Raw genomic sequence first — 17,194 nt, 5'->3', positions numbered from 1 at the left:
TTATTAATGCTACAATATTCTCATTATTGTTTATTATTTCTACTGAAAATCTAATTAACAGCTGCAGATTACTCCTCGCCGCCCTTTGAATTATACCGAAAATTGCTCATTTCTTCAATTAAATCAGTGTGAATTAACAGTATTTTAATAAATTAAATACATATATACGTACACCATCTAATTTATACTCCATCCGTCCAGGAATAGGAGTCTTATTTTACCATTTTAATCCGTCCATGAATAAGAGTTTCAGTTCATTATTACTATATATGGTAAGAAGCCTCACATTCCATTAACTAATTCACTCACAATCATTTAAAACTAATACTTTCCCCGTCCCCGATTAATTGTCACTCTTTGACCGGACACGAGTTTTAAGAAAATGTAAATAAAAGTTGGTTGAAAAAGTTAGTGGAATGTAGGACCCACTTTTTTATATTGGTTTTATAATAAAATATGAGTAGAGTAAGTTAGTGGAATGTAGGATCTACTTACCATTTAAGGTTAAAATGAAGTGTGACAATTATTAAGGGACAGATCGAAATAGAAAAGAGTGACAATTAATCAGAGACGGAGAGAGTAGTATATACATGTGTGATTCATATTCCACTAACTTTATTCCACCCATTTTTTTTAACATTTCTTAACATTCGTATCGGAATTAACATTCGTATCGGAAAAGAATGTCACTCCTATTCGCATACGCAAACGCAAGGAGTAGTTATTAAGTTAACTAAATTAGCATAATTTTATTTTCTCCTAGAGTATTAATAACAGTTTCCAATCACAATGTCTCCAAATAACCGAGTACAAATTTAATGGTCAATCCTCACCAATGTGTCAACCCAATTTGGTATGTCCTACTAATAGAGATTTGACAAGTGGAAAATACATATAGTCATGTTTTCAACTAGATATATAAAAATGGAAACATTAAATTATATGGAAAGTTTCTTCAAATTCCATGTATAACAAATACTCTCTCCGTCCGCGAATAGGAGTCCCGTTTTTCCATTTTGGTCAGTCCGCGAATAGGAGTCCCGGTTCATAATTACCATAAATGGTAAAGAGGCCCCACATTCCACCAACTCATTCCACTCACATATCATTTAAAACTAATATATACAAGTGGGACCCCTATTCCACTAACTTTCTTCCACTCACTTTTCTTAACATTTCTTAAAACCCGCACCGATAAGAAATGAGACTTCTATTCGTGGACGGAGGGAGTACATTATATATGAAAGAGATATTCTTTATTCTATTTATTTAAATAATTAATCATCATCACAATTATTGTCAAGTCAATTAATGCGTAAATATACAAAATGGTAACTTTATATTAGAACATTTTTTGTTTTATTTTAATATGAAACCATGGTGATATTTCATGTATTAACTATTATCAATTAACTTTGATATGATTAAATTTTTTAATGGGGGGATCACTATCACTTTTATTATAGTAGTTAGTTTTTTATAATTTTAAATTTAAATGTTATTTATGGAATTTTTGTTTATGGAACTTTTTGATGGTATATTGAAAAGGATAAAATGTACTAGTATTAATTTTTTAGATCATCTTATTATTATTTAACTAGTTTTATAATATAACATAGCACTTGTATATAATATTCATACATTTTTATCCTTTTCAATATACAATAAAAAATTCCATAAACAAAAATTCCATAAATAACATTTAAATTTAAAATTATAAAAAACTAAATCTAATACAATAAAAGTGATAGTGATCCCCAATAAAAAAAAAATTTAATCTTATCAAAGTTAATTGATAATAGTTAATACATGAAATATCACCATGGTTTCATAATAAAATAAAATAAAAAATGTTCTAATATAAAGTTACCATTTTTGTATATTTGCGTATAAATTGACTTGACAATAATTGTGATGATGATTAATTATTTAAATAAATAGAATAATGAATATCTCTTTCATATATAGTGGAGTATTTATTATATATGGAATTTGAAGAAACTTTCCATATAATTTAATGTTTCCATTGTTTATATATCTAGTTGAAAACATAACTATATGTACTCTCCACTTGTCAAATCTCTATTAGTAGGGCATACCAAATAAGATTGACACATTGGTGAGGATTGACCACTAAATTTTTAGTCCAAATAACTTAAATAAATACTCATGTACTAGTATTTCATAAATTTGATTTTTCAACGTGAAGGAGCGGTGCGGTATACTCGGTATAAATATACACCACAAAATACCTACATTTACGCAAAAAAAAAATGGAATATTCATATTCTCTTTCCATAAATTTTTCTTGAATTTTGTAAAAAAAAGTCTCATAATTTTCAACACCTACAGCATCCTAGAATTTTGGTCCTCCACTAAACTTAGCAATCTTCCGTTAATAATTCAACGGTATTCATCACTATATAATGATTTGGAATTCTCAAAATAAGTTGAAAATTCGAAAAAACAGAACAAAACTTATAAGTAAAAAAATAGATAAAATAAATAAAACGCCAACCATGGCGAAGACGCTGCTTTTAATAATGGCCGCGCTGTTTATCATCGGCGCTAATCTTCCGTCGTTGTCGGCGCAAGAAGTTGCCCCGGATGTCGCGGGGCTTGAGGCCGAGGCGGGGGACAAAGCTTCCTTGGAGGGGACTGAGCCAAAAGATGGCTCGGCTCCTCAAGCTGAAGGTGGCTTGGCTCCCCAAGCTGAGCCGGCTAAGGAGGAGCCGGATGAGAAAGATAAACCGGATGAGAAAGATGAATCGGATGAGAAAGAGAAGTCAGATGATAAAGACAAAGACAAAGAGAAGGACAAAGACAAAGACAAAGACAAAGACGAAGACGAGAAAAAGAAGAAACAAAAGTGTGACAAAAAGGACAAAAAGAAGTCAGATGACAAAGACGAAGACAAGGATGAGAAAAAGGAGAAAAAGAAAGATAAGGACGAGAAGAAGGACAAAGACAAGGATAAAAATGAGAAGAAGGATAAAGGCAAAGATGAGAAAAAGGACAAAGAGAAGTCAGATGACAAAGACAAAGATGAGAAAAAGGACAAAGAGAAGTCAGAAGAAAAAGATGAGTCGGCGAAAAATAAGGTTCCGTTGGGGCGGAGGCTGCTGGCGGACGTCGGGGACGCCGTTGATGGGGCGGAGAACGGAGCTATGCGTATGAAGGATAAGGTAGCCGGCTATTTTAATTGAGCTATTCAAGTTATGTAATGAAATGTCTCTAGCTATTATGTTTGATGATTTTTTTTTTCTTTTCGGGGATAGTGATTGATCTATATCCCTTCCATGCAACTCATCTTATTGTGTGAAATTATTACACAATATTGATGGTAGTGTTTTTTATGTGGTTAGTTGGCAAGGTGAAATTTTTGTTGTTGTTTAGGATTATGATTTAATAATAAATTAAAATTCAAATATTTGAGATGGTGGAAGTAATTTATAAAATGTAGATGCGTGATTTATGGTGTTATAATTATTTTGTGAATTAATTAGTAGTACTACGTACTTGTGACGTTAAAATACCACATTCAATATAGCACTATTTTTTATGATTATAACCCCTAATATGTTTTGTAATTTAATGTTTAATTACTATTTTATGTACTTCTTAGTTAGGGTTTATAGTTATTTTTACTTTTTTCCCAGTAGTTGATAATTGAATTTATTATTTTATTAAAATATTTTCAGTTGCAGTTATTTTAGTAATGCGTTCAGCCGTTCACCGTTACTTTTAAAATCTCTAATTATAGTAGTACTATTAAATTTACATTTTTTTTATTTTGAGTCATTTGGGTTGATTATTCTATTATATTAAGGTTTGTAGTTTTGTTAATTGTGGTAGTACTATTAAATTTACATAATTTATTTTGTCATCGAATGAACTCTGATTCAAGACATCAAAATCACAGAGCTTTGACGTACCAGAAGTTAAGTATTTTGGAATATTGATCCACAAAAAATTCTCGATAACGACTATAAAACTAAGTATAATACTTGTTTGATACGATATTAAAACTAAGTTTGAAATTACAAATAACATCAAAATTAACAAAAATGTACTCCGTTAGTTAAAAATAATCTCATTTATAAATGAGACGAGTTCTAATATATTATTTGTAAAGTATCAGAGAAACAAAAACTAAATAAGGAGAGATTAAGAAAATATTCTAATAAATAGAAATGAGACTAATTTTAGTTAGATGAAAAAATGGGACCATTTCCATGGACAAAATGAAGTACTATTAAAAGTAGAAAGATTATAGTATGAGAATTACCCGTGAGGTAAAAAAATGAGTATCATTTAGGTTTAGCAGTGAACCATAAAATATTGATTGTACAAATTTACAAATAACAGATGTGAATAATATAGAGGTTCAATATATCTGAATCATCCCAGGTAGGACCTGAAGCCACCTACCTGCCTCATGGACAAGCCAACCCTATGTTGGGTTGGCGACGACACGACTAGTTCTTCTGATGGACGGCGATTTGGTGTATATCCATGTCCTTGAGCATCACGGATCGCCCACATGAATCGCACGGTGCAGTTCTAGACCCACACACACTCTCGTGTTCTGATAATCCTCTGATACGGTCTCGGGCATCATCAGCAGACCTCCCAGCCTGAACCATATCTCCACAAAACCGGCATGTAATGAGGCGTAAGGAGCAAGTTGAGGACTGGTGTTGCACCTGCAGAGCACACATCGGATTAGTCAGGTCGAAAAGGAAAACACCTGCATTGTATATTCGACAAAAAATCCGCATGCAGGGTTCAATGTAGCTAGTTTAACTGCAGCCTCGCCTTCTCAATTGTAGCAAAATAAATACATCTATCAGATGAAGGGAAAATTGTGGTGATATGATTTTTTTCAAGATCCAACAGCTTGTTTTCTTTGTATTGAAAAAAATCATGAATCATGCCACGACAATTTCCGTTCATCGGATAACATCTGATATGCTACAAATCAAAAGGCGATGCTGTTATTGAAACAAAAGTCATTTATGAGACCCCACTACGAGTGTGACAAAAGCCTTAACCAGATAATGAAATGAAGTTCAGTTGGTTAGACACAAGCCCTCCAACCAATAGGTTAGGGGTTCGGATCATTTAGAATGTGAGTGAGACGGTAGGTGTAGGTGTGTGAGAGGTGTATAGTGATCTACCATCATAAAGCTAAGCTATGCATCACATTTCATAGACACAAAGACACAAACAGTGGCATGATTTATCTCATGGGAATGGGAAAATACCAGAGACCACAGAAGAAATCGAAACAATAAGCCAAAGAGCAGACGATTAAAAACAAGATGCAAAGAGCTTAGTTCTTACCATTTCCTCCTTCTCAAGAACAATCCCACAAGGGCAATGAAGCGGCTCGTGAAAAACTTTCATATGTTTCTCGATTTCTTCCCTTTGGAAAGCTTTACTGCATTTTTCACAATGAACATGCCTCTCACTCTCCTCGACCCTCAAAACAACCCCACAACCGGGATGCTGGCAAATGGTATTATGCCTACTACAATAAGCTTCGTGAAGGGAAATTGTTCTTGATGGGATATGACGCTTACAGTTTCTGCACTCCACAGTATCTACCTCCCCTGACGAGGTTGAAGAAGCAGCATGCTGCCCCACCCTCTGCGTAGCAACGTCTTGAACATTCACTGAGACCTCGTACTTTGATGTCCCTTTGTAGCCATACACAGCAATGGTGTATGTACCAACTCCCAAGTTCTGATCCTCAGCCCCTAGTAGTAAAGCTTTCGAACCCAAATCATGAGACGACCACAAGTGTTGGTGCTGAGTTGGGAACAAAAGGGGATGCCTAGAAACATACAGGTCGGTGTCTCCATCCTGTGTCTGCGTCTCCAAACTAACAAAAACATTTGCATCCTTGGAAGAAATTCGTTCCCAAGTCTCTCCATCCAAGGAGAACTTATAATACATGTACTTCCCTTCCTCAACCACTCCTTGCTCCGATTTTCCCAAGGCAAGAGGCCTCAGCATATACTGGTTTGAGTTATCTACCGACTCTGGACCTATGATGTCGACCTCGATATCCGTTTCCAGGACAGATACACTCGGCGAAGGCTTCAGCTCGAGAACACGCAGATGATAAGTCAGTGCACCATGATTGACAATGAGGAGATCCCCTTGAGAAAGAGTCGCATGCTGTCGGAGACTTGTCTCCAGCACCGCCTTGTGATTAGGAATGTCGGAGAAGCCGAACTCCACAGTCTGAAGTTTCGCATACGTTCCCTTAGGAAGCCAAACGTAACGCACTTCCACTGCAGCAGAGCCAGGAGCCTCGTCCGGGAATAGATTGCTCCAACAGTGCTGAGGAAGAGCTACAAAACCTTCCTCGACTGTGAACTCGAGGACACCAGCATGTGTAATCCGGGACGTTCCTTCATCATCACCATCTACGTTCATAGCGCCTTCGGGACGAATCAACGATAGAGAGAAATGCAGAGGCCCTTTGTCAAAAGCTCCCTGGTCAGAAAGCTCAGTGAAACAGGAAGGCGGAAGTTTGATCTTATCTCCAATGCCCTGATAAGGCACGGCTTCTAAAATACGAGAGAACATAACTCCTCGGCCAGCAAGCGAGCTCTCCTCTGCTAGCTGATTAGCCTGAGATAGAAACATATCCATAATCATAAAGAAAATCGCTTCAAACATGTGATTATTGATTTAGAAAGCACCGTAGAGTTTCTAAATATATTTCCTAAATCCTAATTTCCAACATGAATTCTATACAATCACTAGACTATAAATTATACTAACATAATCTCTCATCACAAAAGAATACTCAATTTCCTCCTTTTTCTCGTCATACAATGCAAAATTGGGAAAGAGATCTTCACATACACACAATAGATCACATTTCACTAAAATTCCGCAGCAATTAAACATCCAAAACATTACAATAAAGGTTTTCAGCAATTCATTAACCTAGAAATTTCTACCTCGGAATAGCACTCTACCAACTGAAAATCAAATCGAATTTAAACCCTAAAAGAAGTGCAGTAGTAAAGGATCAGTGGCGGAGATCAAATCGAACCTTGGATTCAGCTTCCGCGGCATCGAGGCGGCGCTGCCGCTGAGTCGCTTCTATGGCTTCCCGCTGACGAGCGGCTTCCTGCTTAACCTTCCTTTCTCTATCTAACTTGAGCTTCGCCCTCTGTTTCCTATCCCTTTGCTCCTTCTCCAGCTTCTCCGCTGCCCTCCTCAATTCGAAATCCATTGCACAATTAGGCAAAGACACACAATAAAACCTCTTTTTTAAACAAAAAAATGATCGATCCGACTAGAATTCCATGAATTCAATGATATATACACAACATTTCTTGGAGAGAAAGACTTGGTTGATCGCTGAAATTTCAATTTTGAAAAAAAGGAAAAGAAATTGAATTCTGCTACCTACAAATAAACAATTGTAAACTGCAATTCGAGAAAGATCTGGGCTTTTCGAGGAAAAAAATACCCACAATTTGGGCTTGACAATTTGGCCCGTTTCCAAAGCCCGCTATCGATTTGGACTGACAATTTGGCCCATTGGAGTATTATTTCTTTTCTTTTTCCTTTTTCTAAATCGATAGATATCATTCAAAGTTTTGAAAATCTTAAGGTATTTAATTTTTTTTATTTTCAACAAGTTTGGCCATTTTTCTATATGAAAGTTAAAATTCTGAATAGATTATATTACCAATATGTCAAATAAGTAAGAATTAATGGAGTAGAAGATGAAAAAATATGTTTTGCAATGTATGGAATTAGATGAACAAATATGAGACCATATCAGGTTGAATTCTATTTTGAGATTAGCATTTAAAAGAGCAATAAACGTTGTTTTTTTGTGAATTCAAGTGAACGATCTGTTAACAAACTATATATATAATAAAATAAATGCACCACATTTTTCATTGTTATCATTGATTGTCATGTTCCTAATTAAAGCAAGATCTGGTCACATTTAAGGTGGTTATATGCGTCGAGGGCTGCTCTGTTCTTAGCAATGGCTCTCTTGGCTTTATATTCGGCTCTTCCAACGCATGCATCGTTAATCACAAACTCGACAACTCCATTGTCTTTCCACGAGTCTCTCATCTTCAAACTCAACCTTCTGCTTTGACACAGTTCTTGCAGCTGCGAAACCGGATGAATTGGTAGAGTTGCCGGAGTTATTACCGGTTCCAACAGCTTCTTCACTACCTGAAAAACAATTAAAAAGAACACTAAAGTCCAAAATTGGTCTCGTGTTAGGGAGATATAAAACAGAGAAAACAAAAACTGGATATCTGAAAGTCGTGTTTATCACTTTCAGATCAAATCTATTTCGGGGTTCAACCAAAAAATTTGATCGGATAAAATTCAGAGTATTAGAAAATCATATGTTTGTATTTTTCGATAAAAATTGAATCAGAAAATGATCAGTAGAAGAAGAAGATGAAACAGTGCAATGAAACATTGCAACTGTTGGGAGATTAAACCGAAAATAACCGAATTTCAAAGGTTTCCAAAATTGCTATTTAGTCCTTCGACTTTCGGACATTATATTTTCGGATGAATTTCCGATACAGTAACTTTGTCGGAAATAAAAAATTTCCAAGCTGACTCGACCCCAGCCAGGGGCTCTGCCCCTTGAACCCCGCCAGGGGCTACCGCCCCTTGGACCCCGCTACCCGGGGGCGCTGCCCCCGGACCCCCATTCATCTATCTAGGAGCTTCGCTCCTAATATTATAACGAATTCAAATAAGCGTGCACTCCGCACCTCCATACTTAAATGATATATCATTATAGCAATACCCGATCATTCAAGTTAATCGAATTACACTAAAATATCCAACATCTCGTACATTTACTAAAAAAAAGTTCTAGGTCTTACTCATTAATTAAGTATATTGGTCCTAGACAATATGTTTTGGTTCATATTTAACATGTTTTGCCCAACCACATTTTGATCTAATTAATGAGTTAAATATGAACCGATTTTGTGCAAATATACGAGATCAATTTTGAACTTTAAAATGCTTAATTTTTTACATAATTTGTTTTGGACCAGAATCTAACATATTTAATGTATACAAGAACAAAATATTTTGGTAGAAGGAAAGTACCTCCCAAGTTGTGTCAAAAGAGCTTTTGCAGTCAAGAAATATGGCTCCTATCAATGCTTCAAATATGTCTGCCAACACTTTTGGGGCATCAATTAAACCTGATGAATGCAAAGGATGTTTTGCGATTGCCTCTCTAAATTCTTCTATCTAAATACAACAAACAAATACTGTGCGTTACGCATTTATTTCACAGTAAATAAAATAATTACTAAAATTCAAGATTTATATTAGTACTTAAATTCATCTCTTAAAATTAGAAATTTCTATTTTAAAAAATATACTGTATTTCTTTTTAATGAGACTCATTCTCACTTAAAAGGAATAGTATGAACAACCTCTACAATTTCTAAGAGTTCCCACAACTTGTGTCTTTTTAAACAAAAGTCAAATTTATTGGCCTAACAATTCAAATATCTGCCAAATTAATTAATAACGCGTCGTCAAAGAACTCAATAATTTGGGGATACAGATCAATTACTATCAATTAAGTATAATTCGGTACAAATCTCAGTTTATAAAAAATTTAAACTAATTCGGGATATGTTCAAACTTCAAATAGTTGTAATTATTAAAAAAAAACTTACTTGGTGCTCAAGTAAAAATATGTTATGGCGTAGAAATTCGTGCAGCTCGAGCTTCAAGGTGGCACGTGCGAGCTTTTCGGTGTCCACGTTGGCAGAGCGGAGCCTGGTCAGCATACCCGGGTCCGAATCCGGGTAGAGAACGCACTGGTCTTTGGTGACCGCAAAAGTCAAAATCGCATCACCAATATACGCAAGTCGGTCCAATGAGGAGCAACCCTCCTCGTAGGAGTGGTGCGTGAACGCTTGCTGCAAGATCATCGGGTCGTTGAATTCGTACCCGATGATCTCTCGAAGATCGTTCACTCGCCTTGAGCTCTCTTCTCGCCCTTGTGGGAGAGCGAGGGTTTGGAACGAAACAAGCACCTCTTCTTCTCTCATGACTATCGTATCTGTGATAAAGATTGTGATTGTGTGAAATTCCTATCGGTGGTATATTTATATGCTACTACAAAACATTGACAAAAAGAGCATGAAAAGGGCAGGAGTTTTGATGTGTAATTCAACAAATATATAGATTTTTAATGCGCCGCCCTCAATAATTACATAATGTATGTCAATAAGAATAGGTCTTAATTAAGGTAATAAAATTTTAATTACGATAAATAAGTTTTATTTAGGAAACATTCACTACATGACAATTGTATTATCTTAAATATGAAAATTAGTAGTATGTAATATTTTTTAATCTCCTATACATATTACTAGCACTAGCTAGGGTTCATCATCATACACATAGTTGTGATTAATGTTAAACTAATTTTAAAGATTGAACTAGAAACCAAATTAGGCTATTACATCTAGTTTTTTTTTTATGAGATGCGTTGATGTGTAATATATTTCGATCTTTATTATAAGTTCATCTTACTTTATTCTAGTAGATTTATTACTTCATGGTATGTAATACCTTTAAACTATAGTATAGTATGTTTTTACTTACTTCCAGTAAGTTTTGAAATGATTCAACACATGCTTCATTCGAATTCATTGAACTAGGTTTTTACTTTATACACTTTAAAAAATACAATTCATTCTAGTAGGCATATTATTTCATTCAAAAACGTTATTACTTCATTAGATAAAGTGTTTACTTCATTCCATTAAGACTTCAAATGTTTCTACACATACTTCATTCAAATAGTTTATTACATGATTCGATGTGCTTATTACACCATTCAATTAGACTATCACTTCATTTTGTTGTCATAGCTGGAATTTCGGGACTATCACAGCGTCAATGGGATGGCCTTGACGTTTCCGTCTGCTGACACCTGCCGAGAGAACGAATGAAGACAAGACCGGTCACGGCGCTGGTGTGTGTGGAGTTGATTCACAACATCGACCAGAGAGCGCCACGACAATGGTGATAGACATTGCAGAGATAAAGAATGGTACGTGACGGCGAAACCGCCTGTACGTACTAGAATGAAATAATAATTCTACTAGAATGAAGTTAAATCCTCCTTGTTATGACTTATTTGTCCAGGGCTGAAGTAAAATAGACTTGTGATGAAGGCGGAAATAATTTATATATTTGCACATCTCATCCATAAAAAAACTAGATCTAAAATCTCTAATTTGTGTTGGGAAAAGAGAACAAGACAATTATTGGAACAAAGGCATGATTAATTATCTAATCTATGGATTCTCAACTCTTTATCAATATTTCTTCTTTTCCCAACAATTTGGTCTCTGTTTCTGCAGTTTTGCAATAAGAAGTGAATTTGCATGTGATGAGACTCAACTTTCTTACTTTTTCAATTGTACATTAAAACCTTCGTTTCAATTATTATTCCACTATATTAATGGAGAAAATCCAATACGGAATAAAATATAAAATGAAACCTACAACTGAAACTATCGTTTCATTCAGTATCTATGTGCAATTTGATGGCTTAACAAACCACCCGTTTAAATACAAGCAACTGTATAATATACACAAACAAAATCATCTACAAAAAATAAATATAGAAATACATACATGTATAGTACATTACAAGATGGATTCTCCGATAGATGCTCATCTCTAGATGTTACCTCCCAGACATGAGATTCAAGAGGTTCTGGTTGCCGTAGAAATTGCCGACATCCCAATTATCCGTCGATGACGACAGCGTCATCAATGCAACCACGATCGAACGCATGCTCGGTCGTAGTTGTGGATTCTCATGAGTACAAGCTCTGGCAAGCTGTGCAACCTATGATCACATCGATACAATTACAAACCCACAACGACAAATAAAAAAGAGAACAAAAAACAGTTTTTAGAGATACTGACTTTGAGGACAGAGTCAAGCGGGTAGTTATCCCCGAGTCTAGGATCGATCAGCTTCTTCAGATCCTCAGTCGGGTCGGGCTGAGTTAGAGTGTCTTCAAACTACACGAAAGAGGCGTATAAATAGCCAAGTCTAGCATTGACAACAGCAACAACAACGTCTACAAGAGTCGAGTAACTTACCAAAGCAACAAGGCCCCTCGAGTCTGCTGCATTCCCGTTTTGCTTAACTATAGCCTCCTTTGCTGATATCAGCTCATAGATCACGACACCAAAAGCATACACGTCGACTTTGGGGGAAACATCGCCATATTGCGCATACCTGAATGAATTCACGGTCCGTTAGACAGTCAAAAACCTAAGGGCTCTTGGAATTTATTGCAGTTAAATCAACCAACTATAGGATCAGCAGAATCAATCATTCGTATCTGGTGATTTTCTTGATTTTTGGAACTTAGCTTTATTCAATAAATTAGATAAGAATTGTGCAGAGCCGCAGACAGACTAGCTAAGTATAGCCCAAATGGGATCGATAAATGTGAAGAGGATCGGAGAACCTACTCGGGAGGCATGTAGCCGAATGTACCCACAAGCCGCCCCGTTGGTAGTGAGTTACTTCCGACATCAGTAAGTTTCGCCAAGCCAAAATCTGCAACCTGCAGAAATAAATCACACCGTTGATTTATTAAACGAGTTGTGAAGTTTGGCTAATATAGGTATGTTATTGTCCTAACCTTGGCATGCGAATTCTTGTCTATCAAAATATTTGCTGGCTTGATATCTCGATGGATGTACACAGGGACCGTGTGCTCATGGATATATTCGAGACCTCTAGCTGAATCAAGAGCAATTTGTATCCTAGTCGACCAAGGGAGCGGCTCCCTGCCTGCAAAAGGACACAGTAAGAAACGTGCTCGGCAAATTCTATAGTTTAGTACAGTCTGAACTCATCATCCATACCAGATCCTCGGAGATGCTGGCTTAAGTTTCCATTCTCAATGTATTCGTAAACAAGGAAAAGAGAGCCCTCGGTACAGTATCCTATCAAGCGCACCTGTTGGCAGCGATCATATGTAGATTAATCACACAGTCAGCGTAGATTCTTTTCCCTTACTTACGACCTATGAAACTTACTAGCGAAACCAATTTGCACAAATGAATAGTAAGAGAGCAATTACCAGGTTGAGGTGATGAACATTCGTCAAAACCTTCAGCTCAGCGAGAAACTCGTTAGTCGCTTGCATATCCATTTTCTTGATCGCCGCTTTCTGCACAGAAGAGAAACTTTTGTAGCAAACACCAGGAACTGATTATGCAACGGAACTTTCAGGCTTCTTTTCAGGTTAGGGTAGACGAAATAAAATTAAGAATATACTCACCTCGCCTCGAAGCTCAGCGTAGTAAACAGCACCAAATCCACCTTCACCGATCTTATTAGCCAGGCTGAAGTTTTCAGTTGAGCTAGCAAGTTCTTCATATGAAAACTCAACAGATTTTTCAACAGTAATGCCAAGAGCTGGAGATGCACTAGCGCGAGTGCTACCAGAATCTTGTGGTTTGAAATTAGAGCCGTCGGTACCTAATCAAGCAGATGTAAATAACTGACCAGCAGAGCTATATACGGCTCACCAAGCAATTAAGGGGCAGTTAACTTTGAGCAATAAGATGCAAAGATAAAAATCATCCAAGCAAATCTGCCAACTTAACCTTCAAATACTCAATTATAGTAATTTCTATCAATCTACATAAATTATTAACACCATGAACCTCACAAACATACATAGAAAAAATCTTCTTTTGTGATCCACAAACAATAGAAAAAAATAGCAATGCTGCCAACAACATGCTAAAGTTCTTTTGCTCATAACCGCATCACTTTACTAGTTTTCAGCAAAATCATCATCAGCCTAAACTAAAACGCAAAGCATTTGCAAGCAAGCACAACTAGACCACATGTTGCCAATTCAACGATCTGGGAAATCGCAACAGCAAGTTCAATGCAACTGACCTTCAGATGCTGAGAGTAACTTGATCTTCTCCTTGTTCTTCTTCCTCCGCAGCACTACATATACCCAACCAGAAACTACCACCACCCCAACTACTACTGCAATCACTATCCCAGCAATGGCGCCACTAGATAGTCCTAAATTAGTGAAAACCAGCAGTTATAAAATAAATAGCTAAAACAATTTCAGAGATGATAGCAGAAACCATTGTAAGAGGAGAACACCAAACCACCTTTGCTGCAAAAAATTGGAAAAGATTGTATAAGTATAAGACTTTTACATAATATGCTATAAAATGTGCAGAAAACAGTGAAAGGAAGCACAAAATTAATACAAGATCAAAGATATAAAGCTACCTGCTCGGTATAGGTGGAAATATCCCATTTTGATCTGCAAATAAATCAAGATAATCATCAGAGTGAAACATATGATAGTATAAAACGATAATAGGTTCTGGTTTTTCACACCATTAACGAACTTAAAAATCTGCTGCCATTACTTAACTTTTAACTTAATCTAATTTTGATAATGAGCTTGGATTCCAGCAAATATTGCCATCAATGTTCAAACCGCTAATGGTTAATTATGTGTGAAATTTAATGCAAAATTGGTGATGTTTCGGCAAGTAACACCAGCAGATTTAGCCAACTGGTATTTTCAAGCAGCATGTCAACATTGAATTAGGCAGGAATCCAACTCTTAGCAAAAACATGTGTAATTCAAATTTTTGCAATTATAAAGTATACATTTAAAGTACAAACAAGAAAACCATACCAGACTTTTACATCAGCTCCATACATTCAACAACAAATATGTCAACATTATAACTAGAAAATCATAGTATGATTAAATTACAAATTATCTTAAGAAAATAAGCTACTGACCTCTTCCTGGAATATACACCAATCCACTGCCTGAGTTGAAATTAGCTGAAGGATTATACCTACTAACTATATCGGCGGTCAAATTATTAGCTGCCGCGACCGATTCCAGCGTATCCCCTGGCCTCAAAGGCCACGTGATGAACAATCCATAATCCTCGGACACATTCTCATCCCCGCAGCTGCAATTCACCACCACCTTCAGCGTGACGCCGGTGTCCGGAATATTCTCCGCCGGATACGTATTGGAGCTCTGCAGCGAATCAACCGTCGTCAGATTCGAATAGTAGGTTTGCGCGATCGTCAGGTAAGTGACGCCGGGAAAAGTCGTGAAATCGAACTCGTGGCCGAGGAATTCTCCGTTTTGGAGGCAATCGCACCGGAAAGGCACGTTGACGCGTGCGCCGGCCTGAACGCTGTCCTGATTGGGGATGGAAGGGTTGTAGGAGAGGATTGTGTTGATTGGGGTTTGAGTCATCCGAGAAACGAAGGTTAAGTTGGAATCCAGCCACATGTAGTAGGAGGCTAGCGCGGTGTCGCAGCCGCGGCTGCAGCGGGCGTCGGCGGCGGCGGAGAGGATCGCGATGAGGAGAATTCCGGTGAGGAGCTTCATCGGCATTTCGTCGAATGGGTCGTGAGCATAGCTGGAAAAAGGAGATGAATGATTCAAGTCGACGGTGGTCAGAGTTGACTTGAATGGCTGCTGCTGCGCATAACTTCCACTATTTTTTAATTCTAGATGCGGAATTTGTTTATATTATCTAATTATTTACCAATTTTAAAATTTTGTCTCTCTTATTATGGTTTTAGTTCCATTAAATGATCTCATCTATTTCCACTGCATTTAATTATTGGTATAACTTTCTTCATAAAATCCATATTAGTATCGCAATTAGAGGTGCCCACGGTTCAGGAACTGATGGTTACGATTCGGAACCGTCGGTTTCGATTTTGGAAATTGTTGAACCGGAACCGAATTGCGAGGATGTTTCGCGGTTACGGTTACGGTTACGGTTATGGTTCCAAAACCGCCGGTTTCGGTTCCTAACCGATGATTTTCCGGCGGTTTTTTTTTTACATTTTTTCACGGTTCTAGACTGCCGGTTTTTTGCGGTTTTCTGCGGTTCCGGATTGATTTCACGGTTTTCTGGCGGTTTTTTGTGGTTCCGGCACGATTTCGGTTCGAAAAATTTTGAACCTGAACCGAACCGCGGTTCAAAAATCGACGATTTCAGTTCGAATAAATTCTCACAGTTTCGATTTTAACCGCTAGTTCGGTAAACCTTGGGCAGGTCTAATCGCAATACATGGTTTTTATCTGGATTAACAATTTAAAACTATAGTCATAGTACACTAACAATATAATTGCGCCATTTTCTATTTCAATCTTAGAAGTTTCACGTAGATTATTTGTTCCATAAGTAACCTTTATTCATACTTTAACTTTCTCCAATCAGTACAATAAACATTTTTTAAATAATGTGTTCAAAAGAGTGCATATTTTCCTTTTTGAAATATCTCACTTTAAATGACATATTCCTAAATAAAAAAATATCAATTTTTTTATTTTTTTCCTTCTCTTATTTTATTTTCTTTACTTTACTTATAAAACAATACTATATAAAATTATGTGTTGAATTAGAAATGCTCCACATAGAGTGGAAAGGATTGGAGTACATAATAGGAAAGAGAAGTATAAAAATACAATGAGATAGTAGGAAATAAATTAAATAGAAGAAAGTAAAATAAGAGAAAAATAAAATAAGAGATATATTAGATATGTTCGATTTTGCTAAAATATTAGTACTAAATAATTTAATTATAATGGGACAAATTAAAATGAAATAATATTGCATACTAATGAGACGCAGGAAGTATTTGATAAATTTTTAATACGATCAAGGTTGATAAATAAAACAAAGCGAGGAATATAATAAAAATCAAGTGAACTCTTATCTTTGTGTTTTAAGTGAACTCGATATGTAATAATGTGCTCAAGTTGAAATTGCTTAAAATCACTAGAGCTCTATTTTGTAAACAAAGATTCCATATAACAATTCTTTTAATGAAAAAAAATACTTAGCAATATTTTATAGGAGTATATGCTTTCCTTATAGAACTAAAAATTAGGTGCGACTTATATCAATTCAACTCCGTGTATAACCATAGTAGCCAACTTAAAATTGCATACAATCTTTTTAAGAAAAAACTTTGTATGCTTCAACGTTTGAACACATTTAAATACAAGGAAGTCAAAACATATCCTTTTCCTTTTCCTTTTCCTTCTTAAACTACAATTTGATGGAAGTTATGAAATTT

The 17,194-nt window shown here is 36.1% G+C and overlaps 4 protein-coding genes across 5 annotated transcripts; 1 reads left to right on the top strand and 3 right to left on the bottom strand.

The window, feature by feature from the left end:
• The first annotated feature begins 2,519 nt into the window (after positions 1-2,519).
• LOC125209474 (nucleolar protein 58-like) lies at positions 2,520-3,206 on the top strand. The gene has a single exon (XM_048109074.1). The coding sequence runs from the start codon at positions 2,520-2,522 to the stop codon at positions 3,204-3,206; it is 687 nt and encodes a 228-aa protein (XP_047965031.1).
• Positions 3,207-4,291: 1,085 nt separating this feature from the next.
• LOC125215003 lies at positions 4,292-7,407 on the bottom strand. Its single transcript, XM_048116273.1, has 3 exons — positions 7,076-7,407; positions 5,347-6,645; positions 4,292-4,706 (listed from the first exon to the last, which is right to left on the bottom strand). The coding sequence occupies exons 1-3, from the start codon at positions 7,256-7,258 to the stop codon at positions 4,479-4,481; spliced, it is 1,710 nt and encodes a 569-aa protein (XP_047972230.1). The 5' UTR covers positions 7,259-7,407; the 3' UTR covers positions 4,292-4,478.
• Positions 7,408-7,890: 483 nt separating this feature from the next.
• Positions 7,891-10,176, bottom strand: LOC125215662 (ribonuclease 3-like protein 3). 2 transcript variants are annotated; one of them, XM_048117147.1, is made up of 3 exons: positions 9,717-10,171; positions 9,133-9,279; positions 7,891-8,226 (listed from the first exon to the last, which is right to left on the bottom strand). In XM_048117147.1, exons 1-3 carry the CDS (start codon positions 10,092-10,094, stop codon positions 7,966-7,968), a joined length of 786 nt encoding a protein of 261 aa, XP_047973104.1. In that variant the 5' UTR covers positions 10,095-10,171; the 3' UTR covers positions 7,891-7,965. The 2 variants fall into 2 exon arrangements, with proteins under 2 accessions (XP_047973104.1, XP_047973105.1); XM_048117148.1 differs by lacking the exon at positions 9,133-9,279 and having other exon boundaries at positions 9,717-10,176.
• A 1,383-nt stretch (positions 10,177-11,559) lies between these two features.
• On the bottom strand, positions 11,560-15,586 carry LOC125216642 (chitin elicitor receptor kinase 1-like). The gene is made up of 12 exons (XM_048118400.1): positions 14,879-15,586; positions 14,351-14,384; positions 14,227-14,231; positions 13,997-14,131; positions 13,368-13,567; positions 13,167-13,256; positions 12,949-13,042; positions 12,723-12,874; positions 12,550-12,644; positions 12,172-12,310; positions 11,992-12,090; positions 11,560-11,911 (listed from the first exon to the last, which is right to left on the bottom strand). The coding sequence occupies exons 1-12, from the start codon at positions 15,492-15,494 to the stop codon at positions 11,747-11,749; spliced, it is 1,824 nt and encodes a 607-aa protein (XP_047974357.1). The 5' UTR covers positions 15,495-15,586; the 3' UTR covers positions 11,560-11,746.
• Positions 15,587-17,194: the final 1,608 nt, after the last annotated feature.

Source organism: Salvia hispanica, chromosome 3, assembly GCF_023119035.1.
Source record: "Salvia hispanica cultivar TCC Black 2014 chromosome 3, UniMelb_Shisp_WGS_1.0, whole genome shotgun sequence".
In the NCBI taxonomy this organism is placed as follows: domain Eukaryota; kingdom Viridiplantae; phylum Streptophyta; class Magnoliopsida; order Lamiales; family Lamiaceae; genus Salvia; species Salvia hispanica.
The sequence above is the reverse complement of the archived record's forward strand: the minus strand, read 5'-3'. Positions and strand labels throughout refer to the sequence as shown.

Coding starts and splice junctions, on each gene's coding strand:
- LOC125215662 (XM_048117147.1), bottom strand. CDS start 10,094: ATGAGAGAAGAAGAGGTGCTTGTTTCGTTCCAAACCCTCGCTCTCCCA. Junction 9,280..9,716: donor TATTTTTACTTGAGCACCAA/GTAAGTTTTTTT, acceptor TGTTGTATTTAG/ATAGAAGAATTTAGAGAGGC. Junction 8,227..9,132: donor CTTTTGACACAACTTGGGAG/GTACTTTCCTTC, acceptor ATTGTTTTTCAG/GTAGTGAAGAAGCTGTTGGA.
- LOC125216642 (XM_048118400.1), bottom strand. CDS start 15,494: ATGCCGATGAAGCTCCTCACCGGAATTCTCCTCATCGCGATCCTCTCC. Junction 13,043..13,166: donor ATGTTCATCACCTCAACCTG/GTAATTGCTCTC, acceptor CGCTGCCAACAG/GTGCGCTTGATAGGATACTG. Junction 12,645..12,722: donor ACAAGAATTCGCATGCCAAG/GTTAGGACAATA, acceptor TTATTTCTGCAG/GTTGCAGATTTTGGCTTGGC.
- LOC125215003 (XM_048116273.1), bottom strand. CDS start 7,258: ATGGATTTCGAATTGAGGAGGGCAGCGGAGAAGCTGGAGAAGGAGCAA. Junction 6,646..7,075: donor CCGCGGAAGCTGAATCCAAG/GTTCGATTTGAT, acceptor TTTCTATCTCAG/GCTAATCAGCTAGCAGAGGA. Junction 4,707..5,346: donor TTCTTGAGAAGGAGGAAATG/GTAAGAACTAAG, acceptor TGTGCTCTGCAG/GTGCAACACCAGTCCTCAAC.
- LOC125209474 (XM_048109074.1), top strand. CDS start 2,520: ATGGCGAAGACGCTGCTTTTAATAATGGCCGCGCTGTTTATCATCGGC.